The sequence below is a fragment of the Drosophila yakuba genome, chromosome 3L, assembly GCF_016746365.2.
Source record: "Drosophila yakuba strain Tai18E2 chromosome 3L, Prin_Dyak_Tai18E2_2.1, whole genome shotgun sequence".
Lineage (NCBI taxonomy): Eukaryota > Metazoa > Arthropoda > Insecta > Diptera > Drosophilidae > Drosophila > Drosophila yakuba.
Window position 1 is genome coordinate 20,643,675 of NC_052529.2, and position 17,975 is coordinate 20,661,649.

General features: G+C 47.8%; 7 protein-coding genes across 16 annotated transcripts; 3 read left to right on the forward strand and 4 right to left on the reverse strand.

Annotated features, from left to right (window-relative positions):
• The first annotated feature begins 98 nt into the window (after positions 1 to 98).
• On the forward strand, positions 99 to 1,751 carry LOC6534872 (metaxin-2). 6 transcript variants are annotated; one of them, XM_039374704.1, is made up of 4 exons: positions 99 to 278; positions 352 to 1,061; positions 1,379 to 1,406; positions 1,499 to 1,751. In XM_039374704.1, the coding sequence occupies exons 1-3, from the start codon at positions 195 to 197 to the stop codon at positions 1,383 to 1,385; spliced, it is 801 nt and encodes a 266-aa protein (XP_039230638.1). In that variant the 5' UTR covers positions 99 to 194; the 3' UTR covers positions 1,386 to 1,406; positions 1,499 to 1,751. The 6 variants fall into 6 exon arrangements, 4 of the variants coding, with proteins under 4 accessions (XP_039230638.1, XP_039230639.1, XP_015050892.1 ...); XM_039374705.1 differs by having other exon boundaries at positions 1,526 to 1,751; XM_015195406.2 differs by lacking the exon at positions 1,499 to 1,751 and having other exon boundaries at positions 1,379 to 1,455.
• LOC6539713 (Golgi reassembly-stacking protein 2) lies at positions 1,567 to 3,746 on the reverse strand. Its single transcript, XM_002086562.4, has 2 exons — positions 3,551 to 3,746; positions 1,567 to 3,131 (listed from the first exon to the last, which is right to left on the reverse strand). The coding sequence occupies exons 1-2, from the start codon at positions 3,594 to 3,596 to the stop codon at positions 1,795 to 1,797; spliced, it is 1,383 nt and encodes a 460-aa protein (XP_002086598.1). The 5' UTR covers positions 3,597 to 3,746; the 3' UTR covers positions 1,567 to 1,794.
• Positions 3,747 to 4,033: 287 nt separating this feature from the next.
• Positions 4,034 to 4,821, reverse strand: LOC6534874 (probable prefoldin subunit 6). The gene is made up of 3 exons (XM_002095510.4): positions 4,614 to 4,821; positions 4,313 to 4,538; positions 4,034 to 4,229 (listed from the first exon to the last, which is right to left on the reverse strand). The coding sequence occupies exons 1-3, from the start codon at positions 4,684 to 4,686 to the stop codon at positions 4,151 to 4,153; spliced, it is 378 nt and encodes a 125-aa protein (XP_002095546.1). The 5' UTR covers positions 4,687 to 4,821; the 3' UTR covers positions 4,034 to 4,150.
• A 303-nt stretch (positions 4,822 to 5,124) lies between these two features.
• On the forward strand, positions 5,125 to 10,465 carry LOC6534875 (polycomb protein Su(z)12). 4 transcript variants are annotated; one of them, XM_015195407.3, is made up of 7 exons: positions 5,125 to 5,711; positions 5,785 to 5,831; positions 6,116 to 6,605; positions 6,666 to 7,512; positions 7,633 to 8,456; positions 9,200 to 9,367; positions 9,437 to 9,583. In XM_015195407.3, the coding sequence occupies exons 1-6, from the start codon at positions 5,522 to 5,524 to the stop codon at positions 9,358 to 9,360; spliced, it is 2,559 nt and encodes an 852-aa protein (XP_015050893.1). In that variant the 5' UTR covers positions 5,125 to 5,521; the 3' UTR covers positions 9,361 to 9,367; positions 9,437 to 9,583. The 4 variants fall into 4 exon arrangements, with proteins under 4 accessions (XP_015050893.1, XP_039229429.1, XP_015050894.1 ...); XM_015195408.3 differs by having other exon boundaries at positions 5,126 to 5,711; positions 9,200 to 9,364; XM_039373495.2 differs by having other exon boundaries at positions 9,200 to 9,583.
• Positions 10,466 to 10,626: 161 nt separating this feature from the next.
• LOC6534876 (26S proteasome non-ATPase regulatory subunit 2) lies at positions 10,627 to 13,756 on the reverse strand. The gene is made up of 2 exons (XM_002095512.4): positions 11,672 to 13,756; positions 10,627 to 11,605 (listed from the first exon to the last, which is right to left on the reverse strand). Exons 1-2 carry the CDS (start codon positions 13,592 to 13,594, stop codon positions 10,769 to 10,771), a joined length of 2,760 nt encoding a protein of 919 aa, XP_002095548.1. The 5' UTR covers positions 13,595 to 13,756; the 3' UTR covers positions 10,627 to 10,768.
• Positions 13,757 to 14,447: 691 nt separating this feature from the next.
• On the forward strand, positions 14,448 to 15,623 carry LOC6539313 (exosome complex component MTR3). The gene is made up of 2 exons (XM_002086170.4): positions 14,448 to 14,699; positions 14,758 to 15,623. Exons 1-2 carry the CDS (start codon positions 14,549 to 14,551, stop codon positions 15,591 to 15,593), a joined length of 987 nt encoding a protein of 328 aa, XP_002086206.2. The 5' UTR covers positions 14,448 to 14,548; the 3' UTR covers positions 15,594 to 15,623.
• A 137-nt stretch (positions 15,624 to 15,760) lies between these two features.
• Positions 15,761 to 17,918, reverse strand: LOC6534878 (U4/U6 small nuclear ribonucleoprotein Prp3). 2 transcript variants are annotated; one of them, XM_015195409.2, is made up of 3 exons: positions 17,775 to 17,918; positions 16,682 to 17,705; positions 15,761 to 16,627 (listed from the first exon to the last, which is right to left on the reverse strand). In XM_015195409.2, exons 2-3 carry the CDS (start codon positions 17,511 to 17,513, stop codon positions 15,873 to 15,875), a joined length of 1,587 nt encoding a protein of 528 aa, XP_015050895.1. In that variant the 5' UTR covers positions 17,514 to 17,705; positions 17,775 to 17,918; the 3' UTR covers positions 15,761 to 15,872. The 2 variants fall into 2 exon arrangements, with proteins under 2 accessions (XP_015050895.1, XP_002095550.1); XM_002095514.3 differs by having other exon boundaries at positions 16,682 to 17,890.
• Positions 17,919 to 17,975: the final 57 nt, after the last annotated feature.

Below are 17,975 nucleotides of genomic sequence, written 5' to 3' on the forward strand. Positions count from 1 at the left end.
ATATATTAGTTAGTAGCTCTACAATTTTGTTGATATACAGTTTCCAATAAGAACCGCAAAACTGTAACAAGATTGGCAGCCCTGTTCGGTTCTTATTTCCAACAGTCTGGCAGCACCAGCAAACAGCTGCATGTTACTTCATCGGCGATTTCGGTGCGAAAGTTGAAAAACACAATTAATTCAGTTGATTTGCAATGACATCCCAGTACCTGAGCCAGCTGCACACGGCCGACAAACTGGCCGCCGAGCCATGGCCGGAAGACGCCACCCTCTACCAGGTGAGGCGATCAAAAAGCCAAAGCCTTCAGTAGCATTATCCTTCCATTTACGTTCATATGTACATCACAACAGCCCTATGAAGCGGAACAGATCCTGCTGCCGGAAAACGCCAGTTGCCTGGCTGTGAAGGCTTACCTGAAGATGTGCAACCTGCCCTTCGGAATCCGTTCCTGCGCCAATGCGGAGCACATGTCGCCGGGCGGCAGGATGACCAAGTTGCCTTTCATCCGAGCAGGAGCATTTATTTTTGCTGAGTTCGAGCCGATTGTGAACTTTGTTGAGCAGAAAGACTTGGCCATTGGCAACTGGCAGGACGAGGACGAGAAGGCGGACATGCGCACCTATGTGTCCCTGGTGGAAAACATCTTTACCATGGCTGAGCTGTACATTAGCTTCAAGAACGAGCGTGTCTACAAGGAGGTCACTGCTCCCAGGAACGGAGTCGTTTTTCCATGGCCCCTCAATCACATGCAGAACTATGGGAAGCGGAGGAACGCCCTGCGTTTGCTGAAGGTCTATCAGTGGGACGACCTGGACATCGACAGCGTCATCGAGAAGGTGGCCAAGTGCTGTGAGACCCTCGAGTACAAGCTAAAGGAGTCGCCGGAAACGCCCTTCTTCTACGGCGATCAGCCCTGCGAACTGGACGCCATCGCCTTTGGACACCTCTTCAGCATTCTGACCACCACGTTGCCGAATATGGCGCTGGCTCAAACGGTGCAGAAGTTCAAGCACTTGGTCGAGTTCTGTCGCTTCGTCGATGAGAAGTACTTTCAGACCAGGTGCCTGCCAAATTAGTTATATGTAGTCGTCGCATTAAATGCTTATACATTTAGTTACTCTTCTCTTTTTTTGTGCTGCGCTGCACAACCGCTTAAATATGCAATTATAAATGTCCTTAATACCAATCGATGTAAATCACCATTATATTTCAACTAGTATTTAAAAGTAGAAATTGAATTGATTTTGCTGTCATTTATGTAAAAAAATCCATGTGATTATAATTTTGTCGTCTTACTGTTGCACAAGTGACTCAATCTGCAAGTTTCTTAAAGCGGAGCTATGCACTTCTAAAAATTTCTTCATATATTCTTTTCAGCAAATAACTTTCTGGCTAATGAAATTGTGTAAGTATTTTTGGTATAATACATCAAATAAATTGTTGGTTAAAATTTAGTTTTGGTTGTTAATCTTGCTTTTCCGTTCCATATTTCTAAAGAAATATAACAAGCGTTTTCCCTTACAGATAGCTACCAGCTAGACATACGCATTAAAAGCTCGCTTATGTAAAGACCTTAAATACATATATATTTTTATTGATTTATTGTTATAATTAATTTAGATTATTATTATGAATGCAATGTAAACATCTTGCATGCAGCTGGCCAACCCAATCGCGCCACTTGTGATACTTGCTAACGCAATCATACAAAACAATCAGATGACTCTCGAAAATAAAAGCTTAACGACAATTTGTCCAGGTTTAGCAGTTGGTCTATTAGCCCAGTAGAAGTCTTAGTTTCCAGCCTGATTTACTGCCGGTCCCGATGATTCGTCGTTGCCTCCCGCTGGAGCAGTTGCAGCTTGCGGTGGTACTGGTGGCGCGAAGACATGGGCCATTTGTGGCGGCAACGGCGTTGGCTGCGTGGGAAACAGTCCGCCCATGGAGGGTTGCACCTGCGGATACGAGGGCACTGTCTGGGCACCGGCTGGATAGGAGAGGGCAGCCGGGGCCGACATGTAAGCCTGTTGTGGTGCAGAGAACATGGGCACAGCCGCTGGCGCTGCTGTAGCCTGTGGAAATGGCAGCTGGGCAGCGGGTATGCCACCTAAAGTAGCGTTTTGCTGCGCACTGGGATCAAAAACGCCGGGTATAAAGATGTTGGCTGGTGGCGGCAATGGTTGCGCTGGTGCGGGCACCTGAACTTGAGGTTGCGCCACGGACACGTCAGCCACCGCTGGCGGAGCGGAAACGGGTTCGGCAATGGTGGCCTGCGTTTCCAGCGCCGCAGTTAGTGCATCGGTAGCCTCATCCGGATTGAAGTAGGTCTTGAACAAGCTTTGTGCCGGTGGTTCAATAGTCGGTGGTCTGACCTCGGCGTTTGTGGATCCAAATGTGTTGGCCAGCGGCGGTATGTAAGGCAACGTTGGTGAGACCACAGCGGATCCTGCATAAGCTGCTTGAGCAACAGCTGGAGCCGCTCCTCCAGCTGTCTGCAGAAGAGCAGAGGACTCGACGGCAGAAGCAGGAGCAGCCGCAGTGCTACTAGGGACTGGCTCTGCTTGCACGGGAATGCGATGCAGATAGCCGAAGCCAATGCCGCAGCCCAGGGCTCCCTCGCCACCCCAGGCGGTATTCGGTTTGATGGTCACCTCGCGACAGGCGTCATCGTCCAGGTTGTAAACGTACATCTTCAGCGGCTGCTGCTCGTGCGTTTCAATCAGCGTGAACAGGTCATCGTTTTCGTGGCGTATAGCATCCGCCCCAATGACATAGTCGCTGTAGGCTCGCAGCCCAGCGAGCTCAGCTGGCGAATTGGGATGTACTTCGAGGATGTGCCAGACGCTCTCGTTGGCGCCCTCGAAGGAGCAGAACCGTATGCTGACGCCCAGCAGTCCCTGGCCACCCCAGTTATTGCTCGGCGTGAGGGTTAGTTCGCGAACCGTCTGCGTCTTGCTGGAATAGACGGTGAGCCGCACCGGCTTGTCAACGTTCTGCCGAAGCAATTCCTTCAGCATATCATTGTCCTGATCCAGGCGTGTGCCGGCTATTGCGACGATGAAGTCGAAGAAGGCCTCCAGTCCGGCCTTTTGGCCCGGCGAGTTGTCCTGCACCTTGAGTACGTGGTAGCCTGCGGATTATGAATAATAAATTTCATTACCATACTTGTATATTTCAAATTTCAAGCTAAGACCATAGAATAAACTATTTGGATGTGAATTACTAAAGGCAGATATGCTTTAACTAGATAAAATGTACAGGTGTGATTAGAAAAGGAAATACCCACCATATAAACTATATATGCTATATATTTTCATGATAACGAAGGAAGCATATTAAGTGGGGTATTTACATTAGGTATGGAGACTATGATGCCACGACTTCATAATGGTTTTTAATTTGCCTTGATTCTAGGCTCTTGGTTTTCAAAAACAGGGCAGCGTAGACTAGGGTGGCCTATAGCCAGGCAAGACTGTAGTATTCTTTTTTCTGATTGGATCAGCGGCAGGTTTACGTGGTCCGTGGCGAACAAGTTGTTTGCCCACTTACCTTCGGTGCCGCCACCGGGAACATGGATGCTGTGGCTCGATCCCATCGTTTGACTGCGTTCAGGTCAAGCTCTAGTCCTTAACAGGGATCTGACTCAAGCGACGCTTTGGAACCCCGATTTATATTCTGCCAACAAATAAGTTCTGTTCTTCGTGGCAACTTTTTGTCGCAATTTTTAGTGTGGCAGCAGGTCGCCGCCGCTGGAATGCCACATTGTGTCCAGTGGGTGTGCTAAAAGTTACAGCTGATCCAAACTTTTTAGTAGGGGACTTCCAAGATTCCTAGATAAGCTTTAAAAAAATACTAAATTGTTTCCTGCTGATAAAAACAAAAACATAAATAAAATCTTCATGTATTTTCATATTTTTTATTATTTTCTTTCTTTGCTTAATGTACATTTAACAAAAATACACAAGAAATCAATTCTAGGCATTTAAAGGGCAGTCAATCCTCAATTATGCATATCAAGAATACCATTAGGTGTTCGGGGTTTCATGGTTTTTATTCATTTTAAGATAAAGCGGTCGTGCCAGGAGAGTTTTATCACCAAGCTGTCCCAAAATAAGTTATAAATTAAATGTGCGTGGCTGTAGAGGGTTTTCACTTCATTGCCGCCGCCACCTGCCATTGCTGTTGGTACTTGGCCATGGTTTCCTGATGCTTCTGCATGTCCTTCTCCCTGGATTAGATGAAATGAAGCCAGAGAAATGGAATAATCTTTATTAGGCTGCATATAAAAAATTCTAGGTGATGGCAACTCACATGCTCTCCAGAGTGTCGGTGGAGCTCTTCAGCTCCTTGGAGATGTACTCAATGCGCTTTCCGACATTCTGGCGCGACTCCTCCAGCTCCTGCTTGACCAAAACGGGTCCGAAAAGCTTGTAGACCTTGTTGTCGGGGCCCAAAAGATTCAGCTCGTCCAGGACGCACTTGTTCTCGTTCAGTTGGCTTTCTAGCAGTGCCCGCTGCTTCACCATCTTGACGCAGGCTGTGCAGCAAGATATATGTGCATTTCATGTACATAAGTGAAAATTATCCACCAGATGGCCTGGCGTTTACTCACATTTTTGCAGGTTCTGGTATGACTCAACCTCGGTCTGAATCTTTTTGTACAACGCTGCGCTGTTCTTGTCCATTTTGGTTTAGTTACCGCAGGCGTTAAGTCAGAATTAAGTGTTTAATGAACAGTTGCTTCACTGGTTGTTAATAATTTTAACAAAATTCGGCTTTTGCATGTGAGTAAATCGTTCAGTGTGCCCAAATATGGTTTCCACAGAAAATGCTGAAAAATTTCTGTCGTTGCCACTTGTCTGTGATTTGCTTGTTTTACAGCACTGCCGATAACAGCTGTTGAAACGAAGGCTAATTATGTTTGTTCATTTAAATAACTAGCAACAAAAAAAAGGAAATTAAGTAAGCAAATGCCTCTAGAAAATATTTGCACTAAACGGAGAATCACATACATAAATTGAAGACAATTTATTTAAAGATTATCAAAACAGTGTTGACAAACCTCCAATGTCTTAGAACTGCCGTACTGCATGTTTAGCATGACAGAAAAAAATAATGCTCCCTTTTCCATTGTTTAGAAGAAAATAAAGTGCTTAATACTTATTTACTTAAACAAGTACATTGTGTATATAAAGAAATAATTAGTTAAAGTGTGCCTCTGCTAAAATGCAATATGAAATTATTCGTCATGCAGTCGTAACGTTGCTAGTGCGCCTATAATAACGCTGAGACAAAAGCAAAAGATTTCGCGCCGAAAAGGAGGACGGCAAAAAACACGCATTGCTCGGCGAAATACTAACGAAACCCGACTCTAAATGGACTCTGATGCGGGGAAAATGTGTGCCAATTAATAGCGATTGCGTGCGGTTGTAATAGTGATCCGTGGAAAGCGTACCGCCATCAGTACCGCCCTCGCCCTTCGCCCCCGCCCCCGTCCCTCTTGCCAACAACACAAACACAATGGCCCCAGCGAAAAAACGCGAGAAAGACAATAATCCGGATGGATCAGCCGCAAATGGCATAAATGGCCTCGCCCATGGAGCACCGGACGCGGGTAATGCTGGCTCTACTGTACCGCCAACGACCGAGGGCCAGGTCAAACTCAATGGCCACCAGCAGGAGCAGGAACTCTTTTTGCAAGCCTTTGAGAGTGAGTAGAACCAGAACCTTGGATTATTGTACCCTCGGACCATTGAATCATCCGTTGAATAATTACATTTCAGAGCCCACGCAGATTTATCGCTACCTGCGCAATCGACACGAGACAAACGTAAGTTGATATCTTTTCCAAGTATTCGTGCCTTTGCAACTGGGATGTCCCATACATATTTACGGGCAAACCTTCGAATAAGGGGTCCCCCGAATTCAGGTTCAACCAAGTCGCAATAAAGACCACTTCAACCGATAAGCTACCGAAGTCTAGGCTAAGCTGCTCCAGTTATGGAGATATTTAACTACCTGTACCAGAACTGTCTTAGATCTGTTTAGAAACGTCTGGGGCACTCGTGATATCGCTCCTAATCATTTCACTAATATACCCCTCCTTGAACACAGCCCATCTTCCTCAACCGCACACTCAGCTACATGAAGGAACGGATGTCAAGGAACAACAAGAAGCGGGCCAGCTTCCAGGTAAACTCAATGTTGGAGAGCATAACACAGAAGTCGGAGGCGGTGAGCCAAAACTACCTGCACGTCATCTACGATTCGCTGCACGAGAAATTGCCGGCGAGGATGGACAGCGAGTCTGGCGAGGATTTGCTGCAGGAACAGCTGCTCTGCGAAGCGGGCGAATCTGTGAGTGTGGAGACAACGCTGTACAAGATCACACGGAGCAAGCGAAAGGACAGCACTCTGGACTTTCAGGAGCTGCTCAGCAAGTGCTCGCAAATCGTGTACAACCCAAAGGATCGTGTGGGAGAGCATGCCACCATTAGCATTCCTCTCCAGACAATGCGTCCAATGGGAGAGCAGCACACACTGTACAAGCTGCTCTTTCGCATCAAGGTGCTGGCACCGAGTAAATGCAACGACGAGAATGCAGGTGAGTTCTTTGGCAGCGCTCAGTCGGCCTAAAATTCCTAAACTATTTCTTCTACTGCAGAAACTCCCCCCAACAAGCGGTCGCGACGAAATGAGAAAATTTTCGGGTCGGAGCTCATATTGTACGAGAAATCCAGCGGATTCATAACCGAAGGCGAGTACGAGGCCATGCTGCAGCCTCTAAATTCCACTAGCATCAAGTCCTTCTCACCAAAGAAATGCACCTGGGAAACGATGCCCGATAGCTACATTCCACTTTCGCTGACCTACGATGTCTACCAGCAGAGTCCCATGCTTAAGTTCCATCTGACGCTATCCAATGAGCAGCTTCCCGATATGATTTCGGCTCCGGAGTTGCAGCGGTATGTCCAGCATCTGGATGCGGTGGCCGAGATGAACTACAACAACAACAACTACAATAACAACAATAACTGCAGTGGACTAAAGAGTGGTGGAGGAGGCAGCGCGTTGTGCAAGACCACACCAGAGCACACTCAAATCGTGTACAACTTCATGTACAGCAATAACACCCGCCAGCAGACGGAGTACACTCAGGAGCTTAACTGTCCGTGGTGCGGTTTGGACTGCCTGCGTCTGTATGCCCTGCTGAAGCATCTAAAGCTGTGCCACGCCCGCTTCAACTTCACATACCAGCCGGCTGGAAGTGGAGCTCGCATAGATGTTACCATCAATGATGCCTACGATGGCTCGTACGCTGGATCGCCCTATGACTTGGCCGGACCATCTGGCTCCTCGTTTGCCCGTACCTGCGGCCCCGTGCGACGCACTTCGGTCACTAGTTTGATGGTGTGCCGGCCCAGGCGGCAAAAGACTTGTCTAGACGAGTTTCTCGAGCTGGACGAGGACGAGATTAGCAACCAGCGGTCGTACATTACTGGTCACAACAGGTAAGGCGCCATTTAAATACGGAGTTAAATTCATTTCAGTATTGCATTTAATGCTTTCTTTTAGCTTAAAAGCAGTAATCAACTTTCAATTAATTCGAAACTGTAATAAACTCCTTACAGACTCTACCACCATACGGAGACTTGTCTTCCCGTGCATCCCAAAGAGCTGGACATCGACTCCGAGGGCGAGAGCGATCCGCTGTGGCTGCGCCAAAAGACTATCCAGATGATCGACGAGTTTTCCGACGTAAACGAGGGTGAAAAGGAGTTGATGAAGCTGTGGAACCTGCACGTGATGCGTCACGGATTTGTAGGGGACTGCCAGCTGCCGATCGCCTGCGAGATGTTTCTCGACGCCAAAGGCACTGAGATTGTGCGCAAGAATCTCTACCGCAACTTCATCCTACATATGTGTTCGCTCTTCGACTACGGACTGATTGCGGCCGAGACGGTCTACAAGACGGTACAGAAGCTTCAGGGTCTACTCAGCAAGTACGCCGCCGGTCAGGAGCTGATGCAGCGGCAGCGCGAGGAGCAACTGAAGTACTGGTTAGACGTGGGCATGCATAAGAAGCAGGAAGATCCCAAGACACTCAAGTCACCCCAAAAACCAGCACCGCCCGCAGACCAAGCAACTACCTCCTCCGCATCCACCTCCGGAAGTGGTGCGGTATCCAGCTCAATGCAGCCACCCAAGCGAATGCCGGCTCATTTGAAACGAGGCAGTGCAGCGGCCGCAACGGGAGTCCAGGGTAAGGCCACTGAAAATGGCACCAACGGCAGCGGCAACAACAGCAAGAACGTGGCCAAGAAGAGCGCCGACCAGCCACTAAGCACCCTGGCCAACACTAGGGAGCGACGCTCCGAGCATGGCCAGAAACGCAATGTCAGCGGATCGCGGCTGGCGACCACACCCCCATTGAAGCGCAAGCTGAGCTCCAAAGGTGAGTGCCGCATCAGCATGCAGGAAATGCCATGTCCAAGCATTCCAGCCTCATCCTCATTGTAGTAATTTTTGTTTGTTTTTATTTCCAATGGCTTGGGACTTCAAACAGTAATCTGACCAAACAATATGTGCTATGAAAAATTAATCGTCTCGTAAACTCAAACACTCGATTGGGTTAGCCTTTCATATGTAAAACCAAAGTAAAACGCTCTTATTGGCGAAACCTAATTATACATAACATGCTTCATAGTTTCTCATTTAAAATAAAATTAAATTAAATTATTATTAGCAGTAAGATAAAGTTGGAATTTAACTTTTTTTCTCAGTTATCTTTATAAAAAAAAAGGTCTTAGTGAGATCTTTGAAGTTATCTTACTTTAAAGTATGATAATGAAACACCATTGTGTTTGTTTGCGATTTCTGTAAGCCCCATATCCGCCATTATTTATTTAACATATCATCATCAATGGAGCCAGTCTAAATAGCTTTATTCAACCCAAACATATAACATATCCAAGAATGGGAATCGATACATGCATCTTCATATGTACAAACTACCAATGCATCCCACCATCGTCATGAGTTCACAATGAAAGTTACCGATCAGAAGCAAATCACAAAATGTAATCAAAATCAAATCAAAATTGTATCGTTTGGACCTTTTTTCTTTTGAACCTTATGCTTTTCCTTTGGACTTTAACTGAATTCGTCCTCTCAATGTGAACGCGCGGTTTGTGGCAGATGTGACAGATGTGGAGCAGGCGGCGGATGTGTCAGAGGTGCTGGCCCACAGCGATAATGCTGTCGATGCTGGTATTATTGATGATGAGTGTGGCGGACTTAGTGCCGTGGGAGTTAATGGAATTGCGAGCCCAGTTGCCAACAACTGTGTGGGCAATTAATTAAGTAGTAACTTCGTTTTAGCTTCTCTAAACCTCTTCGACCCACTCTAATGGTACATGTTTTGACATTCGGTAGATAATACAGCGCTTACCAAGCGGCAGCGCTACAGCGACGGAATTGCCGGTGCAGGGACCGGAAATGGACACGGAGGAAGTGGAAGTGGAGCCAACCGCAACAAAAGCAATAACCATTCACTGCCAACAACCAGTAACAACACCAGTAGCAGCAGCGGCAATAGCAAACGCCCAATTGCCCGGCGTCGCTCCACATCAGAAAGGACCAAGACTAGCGGATCGGCGGGAGGAGGAGCTGGTGGCGTCCGCACCAGGCTATCGGTTCCGGCCAAGTATGAGAGGCGCTGACGCAGGCGCCGCCGCTGCTGCTGCTGCTGCTCCAACTCCTCATCTTCCTCCTCATCATCCTCCTCCTCAATCATCGCCTCCCGTTGACTACATGCATCGCAAGGCTTAGTTTGTTTAATTTGTAGACGCAATGCCAGGCCAGGCAGTTTTGCAAACGCTAACTTTATTGCTATATTCTATTATGTTGTGTTATATTTTAACCGATTTATGATGTTGGACATTTGTTTAGACTTGTGTCGAATTTAAAATTGACCTCAAAATCGTTCATTTTGTTCGTTGCTACCAGTTCTACACCATAATTGTAATCTAAAATCAAATACACATTAACTCTAATTTGGCCGTTACTTAAACTAACATAACAAATCTACAGGGCTAATGGAAAACCAACAAAACCAAAATTCAAAGCTGAATTGAATTAGCTTGCTTACACTTCACGTCTGGTTTGAATTGTGTAAATTAATCTTTTGTGGCGAAACAATGAGACAATTTTATCATATGTAATTAGTGCAGATTGTATACAAATATATATTTACAGCAATAAGTAAAACTATTTTTAAAGTAAAATTCGTACAAGAAAAAACAGCTCCAACAGCTTCAAAATCCAGCAAGAACATTATCACTAGAGCCTACGACTACATTTATATATACATATATGTACATGCATAAATAAAAATCTACTTCAAGCACACGCAAAAGTAATATTGCTAAAAGCCACTGAATAAAGTTTGCATATATATTTGTACAATGCGTTTATGTCGCCTAAGATAGGCTGTTTTTTAAGTGGTTGGTATGTCTAGGATACCAGTTTCCGAACCTATAACTTTTGCCCGTATTCCCGATTAGGCATCACAAAGAGAGGCTTATCGTTGACAGCTACAAAACTCGTCATGAAAGTACAAACAGTTTTTATTCTTTATAAGTAGATATATTTCGTATTAATGACATTTGAATCAACTGCCAGTGGGGGAACAAATAATTATTGGGAGTTAGTTGCTGAACTTCAATTTCTCGCATGACCTTAAATGTTAAATGTTTGAATGCACTTCTATTTCACAAAGTTGGGGTTCTTTTTCAGTATTACGAATCCCTCCATGACCGGAGTAAGAGCCAGATACTCGTCGGTGGCCAGCTCGGCGCGCTCGCCGATGGCCAGCAGAACGGGCGTGGTATGAGTCTGGAAGCCAGTGATGGTCTTCGGCTTGCCTGCCTGCCCGACCACATCGATGGCGATACCGACGCGCACGGGCACCTGCAGCTGGTTGAGCTCCTCATCGAAGGTGATCAGCATGCGGGCCTGCATGGCAGGCACCAATGTGTAGAGTAGATAGTGCGATCGGTTCAGGATCAGGTTCTTCACATCAAGCAGGGAAACCAGCGTAGCCATCAGTCCAGCGACGGCCATTGGGTTCATCAGCTGCCGATCGCTGTGATAGGGACTCAGCGAGAGAGTGCCCTTGCCCAAGTGCGTCAAGCTTTGGGCGATGCGCACCATAAACAGATTGCTGGGATCCTTCGAGTGGTACTGGGCCAACTGACGTAGCATGGAGGCCAGTCGGGCGTTATTTGTGCCGGCGCCTACCAAGCCCATGGCGAAGATCGCATTGTGGGCCACCTCGGCGTCGCTATCGTGCGAAAACTTGCTCAGCGTGTCGATTATGTTCAGCTTAGGGTTGGAGGCGGATATCAGGCCCAACGCCAGTGGTACGGCCCGACGAATGGCCGGCTCGCAGTAGCGCAGCAGGTTTCCAAACGAGCGGTATGCCATTTCGGCACCAATGTCCTCGCCCATGGCGATCAGGGCAATTCCAAGCACGGCGATCGATTGGGTGGCCGACAAGTCCTTCTCGCGCTCCTTTTCTTTCTCTTTCTCCTTCTCCTTGTCCTACAAAGTTTAGGAATTGAAGAAATTAGCTAATGAATGTATCAAATTCGCAACCTGCAGCATTACCTTATCCTTGCCCTTGTCCTTCTTGCTCTTTTCCTTCTCGTCTTCGGCACTGGAGGTCTCGTAGTGATCAGAGCAGATGTGGAGCAGCTGTTGGATCTTGAGCACGTTGCCAGTACCAGCGTAAGCGCAAATGTCCACCATGGTAGTAGCCATGCTGCGATGTGGCTCTTCCAAAACCTCCAAGGTCATCATCACGGCTTCGGTGGACTTCTGGCGGCCCAAGTAAAGCAGACCGAGACCCAAAAACAGAAACCTCGTGTAGGTGTCCTTCAGGTCGGACTTGGTCAGACCCATGATGGTCTGCAGCAAGATCTCGGTGATCTCCGCATTGCACGAACCCACACTAATGAGACCCAGCGACAGAGCTGTAATTCCCAATATTTCCACGCTGGCCGAACTCTTATTGTTGGTGCCAAACGAGAAGACTGTCTTCAGGGTGTCGATCACAATGGAGCGATTGGAGCCAGCGTAGGCGATGCCCAAACCGAGGATGGCGCCAACGCGCATGCAGGAATTCTGGTTGTCTATATAATCGGAGAGCAGAGCATGAGCTGGGTCGACCTCGTTACGGATGCCGCAGTTAACAATTCCGCAAGCCAGCAAAGCGCCAGACTTGATGTTGTCATCGGTGGAGTACAAGTACTTGTCGATCATAGTCAGACCGCCATCCACATCCCACAGAAGGATCAACCCCAGCGATGCGGTGGCCGAAAGCATGCCGTGCTCCTTATTCTTGTACAACCATTTGTTTCCGTCTTCCGAAAGCAACTTATCCACACCGAAACCGGCATTAACAAAACCATTTACAAAGCTAGCGGCGAGATTTTGCTTGGCAGAGTCCACCTGGATGGACGCAAAGCGGGAGCGCGAGTTGTCCAAATGCGACTTGTAAATATCCTCTGGCGTTTTGGGCTCCATAATGTCCAGTTCGCGAGCCAGATTGAGGAAATGCTTGTTCAAATTAGCATTGGACATGATCTCCATGAGATCGTCGTAGTCTGGCACCGATTCATCCAGCTCCAGGCAAATCTGTTGGCGAGCCAGCATAAAGGCCAGTTGCTTCTGCATAGCCGGCTCCTTGGGCTCCTTGAAGATCTCACCGATCTTGTCCATGTCGTTGAGCATCAACGCCAGTCGCATGGCCTGTGTGTGCTGGTTGAACTTGCGCGACAGTTGGAGGGCGGTTTCCAGGATAATGTTATTATCCGGCTCGGGAACGTAAGGATAGCACGACTGCAGGTAGAGACAGACGCGGGGATAGGCCGACTCGTCCACATAGTCGCTTAGCAAGTGCAAGTGATCGATTTCGATTAGCAGATCGCAAGCATCAGCCTCGGCGTTGTGCTCCATATTGTACGGGATGATCTGCTTGACCAGTTCGATGAGTTGCACACGAAAGTCTCCCGTAGTATCGTGATAGTGAGCAGAAATTTCGCCCGACAGATGACGCACATACTCATGACCCCAGTCACCAATGCGCTGCTTGCGATCGCAGAGGAATCGGTAGGCCAGGCAATCCTTGCCGCTGCCCATGGTCATCGAAAGCACAGAGATGATGTCCGCGCACAACTGGCGGGCCTGCTCATCGGGCATGTGCTTGTACACCGTCTTCATTGTGTCGTAGTGCGGGCGCATAAACTTCAGCGGCTTGGGCACCGAGGTCATCGACGTCGTAGAGGCCCTGATCAATTTGGCCATACTCTCCAGTGTCGGCTGGTAGAGCTTCACATCAGGCTCCTGCAGGTGCTGCACCAGCAGTTCCAGCTCTTCCTGCAGTTGCTGGTCCTCGTCGGAGAGTTCCGGCTGCTGTTCCTTGTCCTTACCGTCCTTCTTTTCATCTTTCTTGGCTTTTGGATCCTTGGCATCACCTTCAGGGGCCGCCTGCTTCAGCGGCTTCTTCTCCAGCTTGGTCTCGCCCGTCATGTTTGCGTTACTGCCTTGCGATGCCTACTTGTCTGACTTTAGGGATTAAATTGGCACTACGTTCGTTTTGATTGTAATGCGGCGTATGCTTTTGTTCCCCTTTTTTTCGTTGTTGAAATAGCAGAATTACACAGCGCTTTTTGCAGTGTGACCGACCGGCGAACGCCAGGATATCCGCGCTTATTTTCTTAAAATACCGGAATACTTAATTTGCGTTCCCAGCAGCTGGTCACGTTTAAATAGAGATGGCAGTAAACTTTCATATTGATTTCTTGGGGCCTTGCCAAGCAAAATTAATATTCAAAATTGCTAGAAATCAGGAAACTAACGACATATTGGCTTTTGAAAATGTCGTGATGTACAGAAAGGTCATTATGTGTATAAGGATATGGGTTTTAAACAATAAACCTCCGATATATGGGTAGCTTCGGAAATATGGCCATAATCGAATTACTTTCATTCTGAAATTCAAAAGTAAAATATATATATGCCTCGAATTTATAGCCTGCCATCCCTATTCAATTCTTCCATTGGAAGAATCTGTGATCTGTTCCGAATGGATTAGCATTATCTTGTCCATTGTTTTTCGTGTTATCTTCTAAGGGTTCGTTCATTTTTCACCGGTACCTGACGAAATGTGGACATTTATTTTCGATTGGCCACCGAAAAATACCATAAAGTTATCGATTGTAAAGGGGATTCAAAGGTTTAGTCGGTCTAATCCAAAGAATACTTTTAATAAAATGAAAATGATTATTTGGCTAAAGGGTACCTCAAGAGATTTCATGAACAATCAGATAATCCATGAACCGATCCCGAATCGACATAAAATGTCTAGATATACAAAAATACTAGATTCGTATTTTAATCGAAAACTTAAAAACGATTTCTGCGGCCCACATGTGAATTCAGTTTGTTTATTTCTCTATTCGATCAAAAGGGCCATTCAATAATATGCTAACAGTGAACCAGACGAAAAACACCCTGCTCGATGGAGCCTCCATTAAGGAAGAGCCCTATACAACTCCGCAGGACAGCGAAGAATTCTTTGAGAGTCTGGACAAACCGGCAAAGGAGCCTAGCAAACTGGCCCCCAGAAACACCTGTTAGACTTGCACATCCTTATTTGTTAATTAATTTTAAATACATCTCCCAATTTACAGTCATCCGAGCCGGTGTTTTGACCACAGTGAGGGGTTCCGCCTACATGGAGTACGGAAACACCAAGGTTCTGGCTATTGTGGCCCCGCCAAAGGAGCTTATCCGCGCCAGCGCCCGCAGAATGAACATGGGCGTGCTGAATTGCTATGTGAATTTCGCAGCCTTCGCTACAGGGGACTTGGATTCGGTGCCGGAACGTGAACGCCACCTGGGCAGCATGCTGACCAAGGCCATGGAGCCGGTGGTGTGCCGCACGGAGTTCCTCAACTTTCAGCTGGACATACGGGTGCTCATTCTGGACGATGACGGCTGCCTACTCAGCACTGCCATTAATTGCTGCGGTGTGGCTTTAGTGGAGTGCGGCATTTCCACCTACGATTTAATAACAGCCTCCACGGCATGTATCTATCGGGATCACGTCTTCATCAATCCCAGTGCCAAGGTCGAGGAGTTGCTCTGGAAGCACCGCGGCAACAGCAACACCGATAGCACAACCACCAGCCCATCATCTGTCCAGGAGCACGGCCTTATCATTACCGCCAGCATGGACACCTTTGAACAGATCGCCCAGTGCCAGCAGTGTGGATATCTGAGTCCTGCCACCTATATGAAGCTGCTGGACTACACCGTGGCCGTCAACAAGTCCCTGAGACAACTAATCAGAGGCGTACTCACAAAGCGGGTGAAGGAGCAGCATGAACTGGATTTACGCGAGAAGGCCGAGAGCGCTCTAGAAGATCAGCGGTTGGAGGAGATAATCGAGAAGCTAAAGAAGCAAGGACCGGAAGAGTTTTTGCAGTCGAACATCCGCGAAGATCCCTATGTAAAAAGGCATTAGTTGATTGAGAATAAATCGTATTGATACATATCCTTGATCTATTTGAACAATCTTCACCCCCTTAAAAATGGGAATAACAAATACTTAGAGTCCAGACAAAACTTTTATTCGTAATTTTTGCCCTTCCAAAGTTCCGAAAAGCTTTGAGAATAATAACATCAAATGCGTAGCGCTTCAAAACTTTAATTCAGACTTGTATCTTTTCGAAAGTGAATTTGTAGTACTGTAGTGTATCCTAGTAATTCCTAAAATGCCTTTTGCCGCATTGGTAGCAGCCGCCTACTGTTGATCCGTGGAGGCCTCAAGCACGGCTCCTGAGTAGGCCAGATCCCAGTAGTGTTCAACCTGGTGCTTCTGAAAGAACTCACGGGCCATTTTTTCCATGGGAAAGATCTTAAACTTGATCTCGCCAAAGTGCCGACGCTGACTTGTCCCCTCCCAGACGAGTACGCATGAGTTAGGCACGTCCTGGCCGTCGTTGCCCTTGGCGATGTCCTCTTCCCACTTAATGCGCGTTAGCATGAGTCTGCGATATTTTTTCTGCTGCTTGGGCCCACCCTCCACGACCACCACACAGCAATCGCGGAACAACACCACGCTGCCGGTCATCTGCAGCTGCTTGGCATTGGTCTCCACCTTAAACTTCTTGCTCTGGTTGTCCTGCAGATCTCGTATGCGATAAACGCTCACATGTACACCGCAGCTGGTGTCTTCTCTTAGCTTGCGCTGCTTCTTTTCGCTTTTCTGTTCGCTGGTCAGCTTGCGGGCGTTGTTGGCATCTTCGTGCGCCTTCTGCCGCTTGGCCATCTGCTCCCGCACATGCTGCTCCATTTTAGTGGGGTCCTGCACGGCTTCTGAACCAAGTACACGCATCAGGTTGGATATTCGCAGCTTTGGCTCTGGTGGGGCCACCAAACCCAGTCTGATTTTTTCCTGCTCTTCCTTCCATGCCTCGCGACGGTTTTGGCGACGAAGCTTTTTGCGCTCTTTCTTGGTGAGGAATACCGGCAGATACACTGGTTTCATGGGCTCATCTGAAGGAGAAGGTGGTTAATTGCTTGTAGGATATGCAATAGATTTTTACTTACTCGGCGGCTTCATTTGTGTGGGATGCTCTATAAGGTTGCTTATGGCTGTTTGGCGTATGCTTATCTTACCGCTTGCCTCGTCCACCGTCTCCAGATCCTGGGTAAGTATAACTGAGTCCCACCACTCCATGGCAGGCACGTCGTCCGGCATGTCCTGTTTAGGAGCAATCAATGCCAGCTTGGTGGCCGACGAAATCCCCGTTTTACGGGCTATTTGCGAAATCTCATTCTGGAGCCGCTCCAACTGGCTCTTCATGCGCATTCGTTCGGCCAGCTGCTGGAACTTGCCGGGCTCGTGGAACCTCAACGTCCTCTTGGTCCTAACAGTGGGCTTTTGGGCTATGCGGTCGTCAAAGTACTTGATGGCCTCATCCTGTGCCGAAGTGGCAGACTCACTCCGTTCACCCAAGCCCGTTTGGCGCTGGAACACCTCACGCTTCTTAGCGCGAATGTTGGCTTTCAGAGTTGGTGTCACCGTGGGTATATTAATGGTACGTCCGCTCTTGTCCACAGTGCGTCCTTCATCATCCAGGATTAGGGGTTTGGGTCGCTCCTGCGCCTGAGCGGCGGCTGCAGCGGCGGCCGCCACTGCAGTTGGCTGAATCAAACTGGCCAAATTACCAGTAAGCTTGGCCCTGATCTGCGCCTGCAATTCGGCAATCTTCCTGGCCTTCTCCGAGTCCTCGGGCGTGGGCTTTTTAGCCAGCGCTTGAGTGGCTAGGGCGACGGGCATTCCGATCGAAGGAACTGATGCCAGCAACGGATCCTTGTCCCTCAGGTTACTAAGCGCCCGCTTGCGTTCCTCGATCTCCCGCTGGGCATGGGCCATCATCAGCTTGATCTGCGTGGAACTCAGCGAGGCGGCTACGGCAGTTTCTTCTTTCTTCTCACCGCTACCGCCATTCTTTTCCGGGACATCGAAGCGGGATTTCTTGGGCGCTTCGAGGGCGCTTCCACCACCTCCTCTGGAATCTGAGGCGGCAGCACGCTTTTTGGCAAATTTCTGGTCGTCGACGTCGCCATCCTTGCGCGTGATAATGGACGACATAATTCGCAATTAAATGGGTCGGACTAAAAAGTAAATGTTATTTACCAACTGCTTGGCACATTCCTCGAGTTTAAATCAGCGATTTGCAAATTAAAAGCAATACACAAGGATTTTGGTCTTTGGTGAAAAATTCTTCAATACACGTTAAGACAGGGTGGTTAAAGAATCATACAAGTCAGGGTTGTATGTCGCCAGTGTGACCGTTTCGATTCGTTTTATCGATGTGCAACCCTTCTTCTCTCACTT